The sequence below is a fragment of the Pelophylax lessonae genome (genome assembly GCF_965119305.1).
Source record: "Pelophylax lessonae genome assembly, chromosome: 1".
Taxonomy (NCBI): Eukaryota; Metazoa; Chordata; class Amphibia; order Anura; family Ranidae; genus Pelophylax; species Pelophylax lessonae.
Genome location: NC_138768.1, coordinates 727,535,930 through 727,548,875, shown reverse-complemented (window position 1 = coordinate 727,548,875; position 12,946 = coordinate 727,535,930). Strand labels below are relative to the sequence as shown.

The 12,946-nt window shown below is 43.7% G+C and overlaps 1 protein-coding gene across 1 annotated transcript in view; it reads left to right on the top strand.

Moving 5' to 3' along the window:
* PCM1 (pericentriolar material 1) overlaps positions 1–12,946 on the top strand; it is a 311,695-nt gene that overhangs the window by 223,779 nt on the left and 74,970 nt on the right. Inside the window, exons 27-30 of the mRNA XM_082243082.1 lie at positions 680–800; positions 1,346–1,477; positions 11,033–11,169; positions 12,285–12,419. Coding sequence (XP_082099208.1) covers positions 680–800; positions 1,346–1,477; positions 11,033–11,169; positions 12,285–12,419 — 525 coding nt within the window. The remainder of the gene's footprint in view (positions 1–679; positions 801–1,345; positions 1,478–11,032; positions 11,170–12,284; positions 12,420–12,946) is intronic.

Here is a 12,946-nt window from a genome sequence, read left to right as displayed (position 1 = left end):
AGAAGTTAGGTGCTTTATTTATTTTTGTTTGGCTTGTAAGGTTTGCTCTGGCATTTAAGGACCGATTCACACCATGCCCGCACAGGAATCGAACAGGACCAGCCTATCTGTTGTTTTTTTTTTCAACAGAACAAGCTGTCCTGAAGATGTAGCAGTTAGTGCCGAGTCAAACCATGTAACCCGGCAGGGGTGCTTACAATTATCAGCTTTTATTTATATAAAACATTTATTCCCAAAAGGAATAATGTTGCTGTAACTGCTTAAGTGTTTTAAGTGCTGGAGTTTGGCTTTAACTTGTTAATGCATCTTATTCTGCTAGTGCATCTAACACTCCCCTCCCCTTCAGATTAATAATGCTGCCATCCAAAAGGTGTCTGTTTCTCTTTCATCCAGAGTGTAGGCACCCTAAGGCAGGTAATGGGTAATGGCCAGGTGACGGGATGAAAAGAGAGAGGATTAAAGTCTACAAAAAGAAAACAAATGCAGCCACCAAATCGAAGGATTAGCTAGCTGCAATATATATATATATATATATATATATATATATATATATATATATATATATATATATATATATATAATACATTTTTGGTTTTGAGTTTAATACTACTGTAATCTTCAATGTTTGACAATTTGGACTGTATTTGACTTTTTTTTTTTTTATATTGCCTTATTTTAGGAAATTTTAACAAAAAATGTTAACATCCAAGCTTGCAGTGACGGTGAAAAAAATGATGCAGATAACATTAGCACTTTATCAACGTCTTCCTTTTTTGAGCCTTTTGCAACAGATGACCTAGGTGAGTATCGACCATTCACTGAATTGCTCTCTCAAATGCTTGTTCATTATCTCAGGTAGTTGTACATCTCATGAGATTGTTCACTTGTGGGCCTATTTTTTCCAAGCTTAAAAATAAAACTTTTTCCAATCAAAGAAGCAGCTTTTTTTATGTATACTCATTTGGTAGTTTTCATCCTTGCCATATCCATAGGCAGACATAAAAAATGGTCTGTGATATGGCAGTCTTTATTGCAGCTTCAGTTTGTATTTCCACACCCTATATCTAACACCTGTCTATAATTTTGACCACTTTTCCATTGAGGAATCATTCCTGCTATTCAGAAAAATTTAAGTGCAGTGCTTGGTCTGATGGGATATGTAGTCTATTGCCATTCCAATTGCTACTAGCCAGTAACAGATGGAGTGTTTTTGGCCAAGCTGACAGTATATATTTGCCTTGCATTTCATTTACACACTTTTTTGTCAAATTATTTGTGATTTTTGTCTTGTGGACTGCGTTTAAATAATGTTTATATCATACATGTGTTATGCCTTTGTTTGCAGGTAACACTGTGATTCATTTAGATCAAGCACTGGCCAGGATGAGGGAGTACGAGCGCATGAAAATTGAGGCTGAAAATAGTTTAGATGCTGAATGCTGCAGTAAGCTTAACAATGCTGCTTCTAATAAAGAAGGTAACTGCTATACACCAAATATTAAAGAGAAAACCTTGTACCTGTAACATGAGATGACAAGCAGCTTACATTAACTGGTTATGATTAATACATTTTAAATAAAATGTCAGTGACCTAATAACATTTGTTTAAAAAATGGTATGGGAAAGTCTGGGAGGAGAAGGGTTTAACCTCTAGTGGCATTTTGTGTTGCAAAAAAGATCAAGTGTTATCAGAGGCGTAGCTAGAACTTTCAGGGCCCCCTCTGCAAGAAACTATGAAAGGCCCCCCTGGCCCCTACCAGGCCCCCCCCCCCCACACTGATCTCGGTGCCCTTTTCTCACATTGTGGGACCCTTTTATTATAGTCCCACAGCAGGCCACCTCCTGCCGTCTGGGGATCCCAGTCGCAAGTGCAACCTTTAGGATTCTAGTAGTACTGCCACTGGTTTCTGCAGTTTTTATTTTATTTTTTTATTATTTTACCATTTTTATTTATTCTTTTACTATTTTCTTCTTTTTTTTTTTTTTTTTTAGCACACCCATTGGGGGGTTTTGGTGAAATATAAGGGGTCTAAACAGACCCGTCATGTCTCACTTTTGAGACAGAGAAAGGGGCTGAGGACAGATTCACTAGTCCCTTTCTCTGCAGCCTCAGCTGCGCAGAATGAATGAGCATAAATAGCTCTGTACAGAGCTTCCCGTTCATAAACTGAGGCGATACACATTTACCGGCTCCTAATGCTTCCCATCCTGACAGATCACCCCGCGGTGGCAGGGGGAAACCTGGTAGCACTGCGGGGGACTAAAGGGGGGCAATGGAGATAGCGGGAGCGGCATTTGGATGAACCGATGCCCTCCATTTCCCTCTGTTTTTATTTTGTCTTTTTAAAGGTTCTTGTGGTAAAACCAAGGAAGCTTAGACTTCTGTAGTTTATTAATACTTTCACTAAACAGCAAAATAAGCACGTACAATATGTATGCAATAAGTAAACCAAAGAGTTAATAATAAGTAAATCAAGATATATTGTCCTTCATGGTTCCTTGGTCAAAGTCCAACTCAAAACTTCTCCAAAGTCCTCCAGCTTGAAGCTGCCATGTCTTACATCTTTGTCTTCCAAAACACAACTCCTTTGTCTCATCACATGCTTGTTTCAAAACCTAATCCCCTCCTCCTAAGCTCCTCTTCCTCATACCCTGTAAAAGCTTCATCTGAAACCAGTCCAACTGGTACATTTGCTTATCAATAGGAGAAGCCTTAGATTTTTAAAAACACATGGCCTCAAAAATCTGACTATGCAATACTAACAAATACATATGCTAGAAAATCACCTAAATATCTATAGCAACACACCCTCCGCAGCCGCTAAATGCAGGAGGGAGAGGATAAGAAGCTGGCATTCAGTGGCTACATGGAGGGATCGGTTTCTCTACATGCCACTGCCCTCCCTGGAGCATGGGGCCAGGTTGCAATGGCAACCTCTGCAACCCTTGTACATAAACCTCTGGGTGTTAACTTAGTGTAAGTTCACCTTTAGTAACTTTTTACAAATTCCTCTATGCAGTTCCAGATCCCAGAGTAGTACATACAAGCAGTCCTCATTTTGATATACTGCTCCGGCCTTCTTTTATCTATGCAGTAGTGGGGTTTCTCCATAGAAACTGCCTCTTATCCCCTCTCTGTCCTGCTGTTTGCAGTACAGGCTGGACGCTACAAGTGTGCATCAACTAGCAACTGCTCCAGCCCGTTTAAACTGTGTCCATGCACAACGCATTCTTTCCTCCCTTGGATGTAGCACATATTGCATGAAAGAAAATCGCTAGATTCCCCCATCACCACAAACATTGTTGTTGGTGGAATCCCTCCTGGGGAGCCGCTAGCAATAATTGCATGTAAAATCTGACGCGCAGTCTGTACCCAAGTTGATTGATTAGGAAGCTGAAATATATGTCAGGAACTTTGTAAAGTCCATTGCATATTATTGTTAATAATGGTTGTCTGTCAACTTTTAAGTTAAAAAAAATATGAACAGGAACATAACACCAAGTATACATGTTGACATTAACATTGACTGAGATTTTACAATGTATTCATCTCAATTTGGATCATGCATGCTCCCTAATCAGTCTTACAAGGGTTAACCACATATAAGCGCTATATGAAATCACCAATAATGAGTAATGGTGGCAGCAATAATAGTCATAGTCATGAGAGCCGGAAGTGGGAGGAGCAAGCAGCAGCGAGCAGCCGGAGGAGTGTGTGTAGAGGAGAGCGTGGAGGAGAGCCGGGTGACACGTGCGGGGGAGCCGCACTAGGTCACCAGAAGCCGGCGCGAGTGCAGGGGACAGGGGACAGAGAGACCGGAACAGAGAGCGGGACCGGGACGTGAAGGACCGGGACTGGAAGCCGCGGCCGTAGACGGCGGAGCGGCGGCTGCGGCGGTGAACGGACACCACACAGTATTGAGGAGGGAGGTTCACGGAAGCAGGGGAGGAGGAGCAGCGGCGACTGGTGAGTATCTCCCTGCAGCTGTGTGACGTGCTTTGGGGACCTGTGACTGACGGACTGACAGACCATCCTGTGACTGACTGACCATAGGGATCTGTGACTGACTGACCATAGGGATCTGTGACTGACTGACCATAGGGATCTGTGACTGACTGACCTTGCTTGCGACCGTCAACGACTGACAAGACTGTTCTGCGACTGACAAGACTGTTCTGCGACTGACAAGACTGTTCTGCGACTGACAAGACTGTTCTGCGACTGACAAGACTGTTCTGCGACTGACAAGACTGTTCTGCGACTGACAAGACTGTTCTGCGACTGACAAGACTGTTCTGCGACTGACAAGACTGTTCTGCGACTGACAAGACTGTTCTGCGACTGACAAGACTGTTCTGCGACTGACAAGACTGTTCTTCGACTGACAAGACTGTTCTGCGACTGACAAGACTGTTCTGCGACTGACAAGACTGTTCTGCGACTGACAAGACTGTTCTGCGACCGATAGACTGTTCTGCGACCGATAGACTGTTCTGCGACTGACAAGACTGTTCTGCGACTGACAAGACTGTTCTGCGACTGACAAGACTGTTCTGCGACTGACAAGACTGTTCTGCGACTGACAAGACTGTTCTGCGACTGACAAGACTGTTCTGCGACTGACAAGACTGTTCTGCGACTGACAAGACTGTTCTGCGACTGACAAGACTGTTCTGCGACTGACAAGACTGTTCTGCGACTGACAAGACTGTTCTGCGACTGACAAGACTGTTCTGCGACTGACAAGACTGTTCTGCGACTGACAAGACTGTTCTGCGACTGACAAGACTGTTCTGCGACTGACAAAACTGTTCTGCGACTGACAAGACTGTTCTGCGACTGACAAGACTGTTCTGCGACTGACAAGACTGTTCTGCGACTGACAAGACTGTTCTGCGACTGACAAGACTGTTCTGCGACTGACAAGACTGTTCTGCGACCGACAAGACCGTTCTGCGACCGACAAGACTGTTCTGCGACCGACCGACGGCGCTCTTGACTGATCGACCGTGAGTATTTTAGAGACTGGTGAGTATCTTAGCGACTAGTGAGCATTTTGCGACTGGTTAGCATCTTGCGAGGGTTAGCATCTTGCGACTGGTGAGTATATTTGCAACTGGTGTGTATCGGGTGAGTATCTTGCGACTGGTGAGATTCTTTGCGACTGGTGAGTATCTTTGCGACTGGTGAGTATCCTTGCGACTGGTGAGTATCCTTGCGACTGGTGAGTATCCTTGCGACTGGTGAGTATCTTTGCGACTGGTGAGTATCTTGTGTCTGTTGGATCTTTGCGACTGGTGAGTATCGTTGCGGTTAGTGAGTATCGTTGCGACTGGTGAGTATCGTTGCGACTGGTGAGTATCTTTGCGTCTGTTGGATCTTTGCGACTGGTGAGTATCTTTGCGTCTGTTGGATCTTTGCGACTGGTGAGTATCTTTGCGTCTGTTGGATCTTTGCGACTGGTGAGTATCTTGCGTCTGTTGGATCTTTGCGACTGGTGAGTATCTTAGCGACTGGTTAGTATATTAGCGACTGGTGAGTACCCCAGGTTCAGTACCAGGGAAGTTAGAGGTAGTGTAGGTTAGGAAGAGCAGTTCGTTAATATTATCCCCATAGAGTAGTGGGTAATAATGTCCGACAGGATTGCGGATGCCACTCAGTGCACTTCTTGCTGCATGTATGCGTTCCTTGATGAACCATTCGAGGGCGAATACTGCTGTGCAAGATGTGAGCAACTTGTTGCTCTGGTAGACCAGATCCTGGACCTACAGAACACAGTGGCAACACTGCGTGGCATCAACAACCTGGAAAGGAGCTTGGACATTACCTATCAGGCGCTGGTAGGGGCCAGCATAGAGGAGGGAGGAACAGAGGAGACGCAAGAAGCAGAGGTACGCAGCTGGGTGACTGTTAGGAAGGGTAGAGGGAGGAGAGCCAGGGAGGCCAATCCTGAGTTGGTACACCCTAACAAATCTGTCGAGTTGCAGGTTGAGGGGGATATCAGCTCAAGGGTGGCAGAGCTGGAGCATGCACCCTCCCCCAGCTGCCAGGGGAGGGACGGCTCCAGGAAGAAGGGGGGCCGTAACTCAGGAAAGGTTAGAAAGGTTGTGGTAGTGGGGGACTCAATTATCAAGAGGACAGAGAGGGAAATCTGTAAAAAAGATCTCGTGAACCGAACAGTTTGCTGTTTACCGGGCGCCCGAGTTCGGCACATCGCAGATCTGGCAGACAGATTGTTGTGCGGGGCTGGGGATGACCCAGCGGTCATGGTGCACGTGGGCACTAATGACAAAGTTAAAGGTAGGTGGAGGATCCTTAAGAACGATTTCAGGGACTTAGGTAATAGATTGAGGAAAAGGACCTCCAAGGTGGTTTTCTCTGAAATACTGCCTGTACCTCGAGCCACACAGGAGAGGCAGAAGGAGATTAGGGAACTTAACAAGTGGCTGAGGAATTGGTGTAGGAAGGAGGGGTTTGGGTTCCTGGAGAACTGGGCTGACTTCTCAGTCGGCTACCGGCTCTTTAGTAAGGATGGGCTGCACCTTAATGGGGACGGTACAGCTCTTTTGGGGAGAAAGATGGCCACCAAGTTGGAGGGGCTTTTAAACTAGGAGGCGGGGGGGAGGGCTCAGAAGTAGAGTCAGTCAGGAGGAAGCAGAGGACTGAAGGCAGCTGTAGTGTCAGCAGCGACAGTAGGTCCACAAGGTCAATTGGCAGGTCTGTGCGGGAGAACCTCAGACCAAACAGGAATAAACATAACCGCCAATTGCGCTTAACTTCCTTAAAACTAAGAGGTGTATATGCTAATGCCAGGAGCCTAGCTAATAAAATGGATGAGTTGGAAATGTTAGTACATGAGGAGGACATAGACCTTGTGGGAATAACAGAGACTTGGTTCGACCCCTCACATGACTGGCTGGCCAATATCCAAGGGTATTCGGTGTACCGGAAGGACAGGGTAGGAAAAAGAGGGGGAGGGGTATGTCTCTATGTCAAGAACAATATAAAGGTGACAGAAAGGAGTGACATTACGGATGGGATGAGCATGGATTTAGAATCTGTGTGGGTTGAACTCCATAGGGAAGGAGAAAAGGGGAAAGTAATTGTGGGGGTTTGCTATAGGCCACCTAACCAAGGGGAGGAGGTAGAGCTGGAATTTTTAGCACTAATGGGTAAAGTGGCAAAATTGGGATCAGTCATCGTATTGGGGGACTTCAATTACCCCGACATTGACTGGGAAGAGGGGACTGCACACTCACAGAAGGCCCGCCTATTCACGGAAACCTTACTGGATAATTACATGTCACAGTTGGTGGATTCCCCCACCAGAGAAAACGCAGTCCTGGATCTATTGCTCACTAATGACCCAGACATAATCTCGGAGGTAGGAGTCCAGGACAACCTGGGCTCTAGCGATCACAGGATGATCACATTTAGTGTAAATAACAACATAACAAGACAAGTGGGGAACATAAGAACCCTAAACTTCAGAAGGGCAAACTTTCCAAAATTGTACTCAATGATGGAAAAGGTAAACTGGGACCAAACCCTGGGATCCCTGACCACAGAGGAAAAATGGGAATGCTTTAGGAACATATTAGGCAAAGGCATCTTGCAGTGCATTCCTATGGGAAATAAATTTAGAAGAGACAAAGCCAAACCTGGCTGGCTAAACTGTAGCGTCATAAAACTTATTAGGGGGAAAAAATTGGCCTTCAAGAAGTATAAATCAGAGGGCACAGTATCGGCTTTCGAGCAATACAAGGAGGCAAATAAGAAAAGTAAACAAGAAATCAAGATGGCTAAAATCAACTTTGAGAGACAAATAGCGGAGGATAGTAAAAAAAACCCAAAGAAATTCTTTAAATATATCAACAGCAAAAAAACTAAGGCAGAGCATATTGCACACATAATTAACAATGATGGGAGGATGGTTACAGAGGACACTGAAAAAGCAACCGTGCTAAATGCTTTTTTCTCGTCAGTCTTTACACAGGAAAAGGAGGGGTACACTGACCATGACTGTATGGTTAGTAGTAATAAACAGGACTTGCCACCATGGCTAACAGAGGGGGAAATCAGGGAAAGGCTGGATAAACTTAACACAAACAAATCACCAGGACCGGATGGCATACATCCGAGAGTACTCAAGGAACTCAGTAAAGTTATATCGAGACCACTGTTCCTGATCTTTGCTGACAGTATTAGGACAGGAGATGTACCAGGGGATTGGAAGAAAGCTAACGTGATTCCAATATTCAAAAAGGGCCAGAGGCATATCCCGGGAAATTATAGGCCTGTCAGTTTGACATCAGTAGTATGTAAACTTCTGGAGGGGATGATAAGGGACTATATTGTAGAGTTTGCTAAGGACAACAACATCATCAGCAGTAATCAGCACGGGTTTACAAATGGGCGTTCTTGTCAAACCAATCTCCTTACATTCTACGAGGAGGTGAGCTGTGAGCTAGATAGGGGGAGACCAGTGGATGTGGTGTACTTGGATTTCGCTAAGGCGTTTGATACAGTTCCCCACAAGCGCTTAATTTATAAAATAAGGTCTGCAGGTATCGATAGCAGGGTTTGCTCTTGGATACGGAACTGGCTAAAAAGGCGGGTCCAAAGGGTAGTAATAAACAGCGCATACTCAGACTGGTCTGAGGTGGTAAGCGGGGTCCCCCAAGGCTCAGTCCTGGGACCAACCTTGTTCAATTTATTCATAAACAACATTGAGGTCGGGATCAGTAGTTCGATATCAGTTTTTGCAGATGACACAAAATTGGGCAGGGCAATAACTTCACAACATGAAGCAGATATCCTGCAGAATGACCTGGACAAAATAACAGAGTGGGCAACGACATGGCAAATGAGGTTTAACGTAGAGAAGTGTAAGGTTTTGCACTTGGGGACTAAAAACATAAAATCCCAATACACGTTAGGAGGGGAGCCCTTGGGGGAATCAAAAATGGAGAAGGATCTGGGAGTATTGGTTGATGATAGATTAGGAAACAGCATGCAATGTCAAGCAGCAGCTTCCAAAGCCAACAGAATATTAGCATGCATAAAGAAAGGGATGCATTCCAGAGATAAGACTATAATCCTTCCACTTTATAAAACTCTGGTCCGACCGCATCTGGAGTATTCCGTCCAGTTCTGGTCGCCAGTCCTCAGGAGGGATGTGTTGGAGCTGGAGAGAGTCCAGAGAAGGGCAACTAAACTAATTAGGGGATTGGAGGACCTTGACTATGAAGAGCGTCTACAATCGCTCGATTTATTCTCCCTGGAGAAGAGACGTCTGAGGGGGGACATGATAGCAATTTATAAATATCTTAATGGGGATCCCAGCTTAGAAAAAAAGCTGTTCATTCGAAGGGATTGCATGAGGACTCGAGGGCATACAATGCGATTAGAGGAGAAGCGTTTTAACCTCAGGCAACGCGGGGGGTTCTTTACTGTTAGGGCAACAAGATTGTGGAATTCTCTACCACAAGAGGTGGTTTCTGCGGGTAGTATGGTGGCTTTCAAAAGACTCTTAGACTTACATCTCAAGGATCAGAACATTCAGGGGTATGGGAGATGATTACAGCCACACATGCCTACACAGGTTGAACTGGATGGACTATTGTCTTTATTCAACCTCACCTACTATGTAACTATGTAACTATGAATGATGCCAATGTAGTAAATACAGTAGAACATTGAAAAGGTTTTTTTTTTTTTTTAAATCTATTCCATGTATGTATAAAACAGCAGTTCCTCTTGTACAATGACCCCCTTCCTCATCTGCAATGGTGAAGCCAAAATAAGAGGTTAAAAAAAAATACACAGCTTCCAGTGTGTGTGAAGGCATAAAACCAGCCAGGAACAATGCAGCAGTGTGGACAATTGTACCTTGCACGGGCTGTGGGGAGATGATAATGAAATGCCTCAATCCTGGAAAGGGAAGGGTGGAAAAGAGTCACACAATGGCCGATATAGGAGGCAAGGCTAAAAGCCGTCTGTGGCCGCTCCAATCACCTACGAAGAGTGCCGACTTGGAAGGAGACCCGGACGTGACGTCAGACTCTGGGGAAAGCAGGGGCAAAATGAGGCTTGAATTTGCTATAGAGCCGCTGGTGGTGAGTGGCATGTGCAGTTACCCGATGCAGGGGAGCGTGAGGAGTGCCTGCTTTTCGTATGGTTGTCCTGACAACTTTTCAATGTTCTATTTACTACATTGGCATTATTCATGACTATTATTGCTGCCATCATTAATAATCATCGGTGGGTTATATGTGGGGTTAACCCTTGTGTGACTGTTACTTTTGAACATCCCTCCTGGTCTGTTTTGTTCCCACTCAGCTGCTACTTGACCCCCCAGGTGTTATGCCAATTATCATGGAGAGGGCGCTGGTCCTGTCATACTAGCGCCAGATTTATTTGTGTCTTTTAGTGCTCCCTAATCAGGCTAAGTCCGAGGCCATATTGGGCAGGGGATATAAAGCTGGTGGGGGTGGGCGATGGGTGTTAACAATAGTGTATTCACAAGTAACAGGAAAAACTGGAATTGGATGCAGCGGGCCGGAATGGACCATCATTTTGAGTACAAGTTATTCAATACAGTAGCATATATAAGAGGATGTATAAAATTAATGGTAAAAGAACTAATATGGCATATGTGCAGTCCGGCGGCGTTGAAAGATTCAGAGATCCCTGGGGTCCTGAGCAATGCTCGGGGATTCACAGGGGCCACAACAAAAGATTTTGCCAAATTACCTGTGGGGCCGTATTAAACCGGAGCACGGGCCGCACTTTGGACATGCCTTAAGCCCTACATATTTACATTAATTTGTTCAAACAACTACTTTACCCTTTTTTTAATTTTTTTTTTTTAGATAAACAAAGTTTTTTACTTCATGGTTAGAATAATAGGACTATATATGTTCTAAATAGTCACACAATTTCTCCATTTTGCCAATAATAAAACATGTCTGTGCAAACACTTTTTTGAAGTATGTCCTTTATAATTTATTTTACTTTTATTTTGGGAAGGCTCTAATGACGAAGAAGGAGAAAATAGTAAACAGTGCAGTGACGATGGGTCTGCAGTCCCCTGTCCACGTATTGATACTCAGCAGCTGGACCGGCAGATCAAGGCAATTATGAAGGAAGTCATCCCATTCTTAAAGGTGTGCACATCAGTGTGTACTGTTTATAATTGCAAGGATACATTGTACTGTGAAGAGTGATTTCTTTATTTTGTATATTGCATTTTAAAATAATTACTGTTCAAATTTTGTGTCTTAGAAAACTGTGACTTGATGATAAATGCACTCTTTACAGAATGTAAAGTGATAATTACTGTCCTATATTTAACAACCAGAATGGTAGTTTGAGAACATAGGCATGGTATAGGATGGTATATAATACTGTCCTGTATTTAATTTCCACCAACAGCTAGAGGCTGTAGTGAATTTTAAATTTTAAAAATATCTCTAGGAAAAATTAAAAGACAAATGGGGAACCTATCCAATTGATGGTATGGAGAACTTTTCAGCTCACACGACCTCCCAGCAAATGGAATCAGAACCTTGCCTTGCTGCTATGCAAAGACAAATACAAAAATTATCTAGGGTTAGTGTTGGCAGACCTGCCATTGGGTCCCATTAGTAGTGCATGATTTGCAAGTAACTTCACATGTTTTCAGATGGCATCATTCATGTAAACAAAGCGTGCACTGTTGGTGGGACTTGGGAAAAGGTTAATTTATTAAAAATAGATGTGGGAATCCTTATCAAGATGCAAGACTTTACCATAGTGTGGCACTGCAGGCTAACATTGTAATTGCTAATCTTAATATGATGATCACTTGGTGAATAATGATCACTTGGAGTCAAAGACGGTATTAAAAGTATTTGGTACTTTTTTTGCTGTCTGAAAAATCCCAATTTACCAGGACAGGAAGAGTGGTTGGGCACACAGACATCAGTAAAAGTCTAAAAAAAAAGGTGGTCTTACGTCCTAGTCTGTCTGAAAAATTAAAACCGTTTGGGCTGGAGTCAGTAATTATATCTTGCAGTTTTGGTACCATAACAAGATTTGATATGGTTGAGACAAAACTGAGGCTCAATTTTAATAAAAATCATTTAAGGCATCTGTGACTTTTATTTTGGAAGACTGCTGCTAGAGGAAGTACAACAGGTAAGGATAGTACCCACACATCCTTTTGTTTTTATGGGTATTAGATGTAATTTGCTTAAGTGCAAAGAATTGTGTAAGTCATTCTCTTATTGTGCATCTGCAGGAACATATGGAGGAGGTCTGTTCTTCTCACCTTCTGACCTCTATCAGAAGAATGGTCCTTACTCTAACTCAGCAAAACGATGAAAGCAAAGAATTTGTAAAGTTCTTTCACAAGCAGCTGGGCAGCATACTGCAGGTACTAGTTATACACATTTGCTTTCTTTTTGTCCATTTTTTTAACCAATTTGAAAGTGTTCCCATGTGAACTAACAGGCAAAGGCTGTCCAATAAATTGGGTTAGTGGATATTTTTTTGTTATTTTAGTTTAGTATATGCCATACTAGGGTGGCTGGGGGATTTACTAAAACTGGTGCACACAGAATCTGGTATGGTAATAGTAAGCATGTTAACTTAAAGGCCATGCACGGGTGTATGGATTTTACTAAGAATTATGAGTGGTAAGATTGCTCATAGCTGTAGAGGTTAGACACACTGCAGCTTTTTCTCTATCGTACATTGCCGGACGCAGTCTCTGTTCTTCATAACTATATACTGCCCTCTACAGGAGTAGTACACTAGGCAGAAAAAAAGTTTTGGCTAGCCTATGGGCAGTCCTAGGGGGTATACCCTCTCTCCCTGCTATAGGATGTCAGTTTTAATCTGCCTAGTCAGGCTTAAGGACATAGTTCCTTGCTGGGACCTCTGCTCCTGGCAAAAGTTATT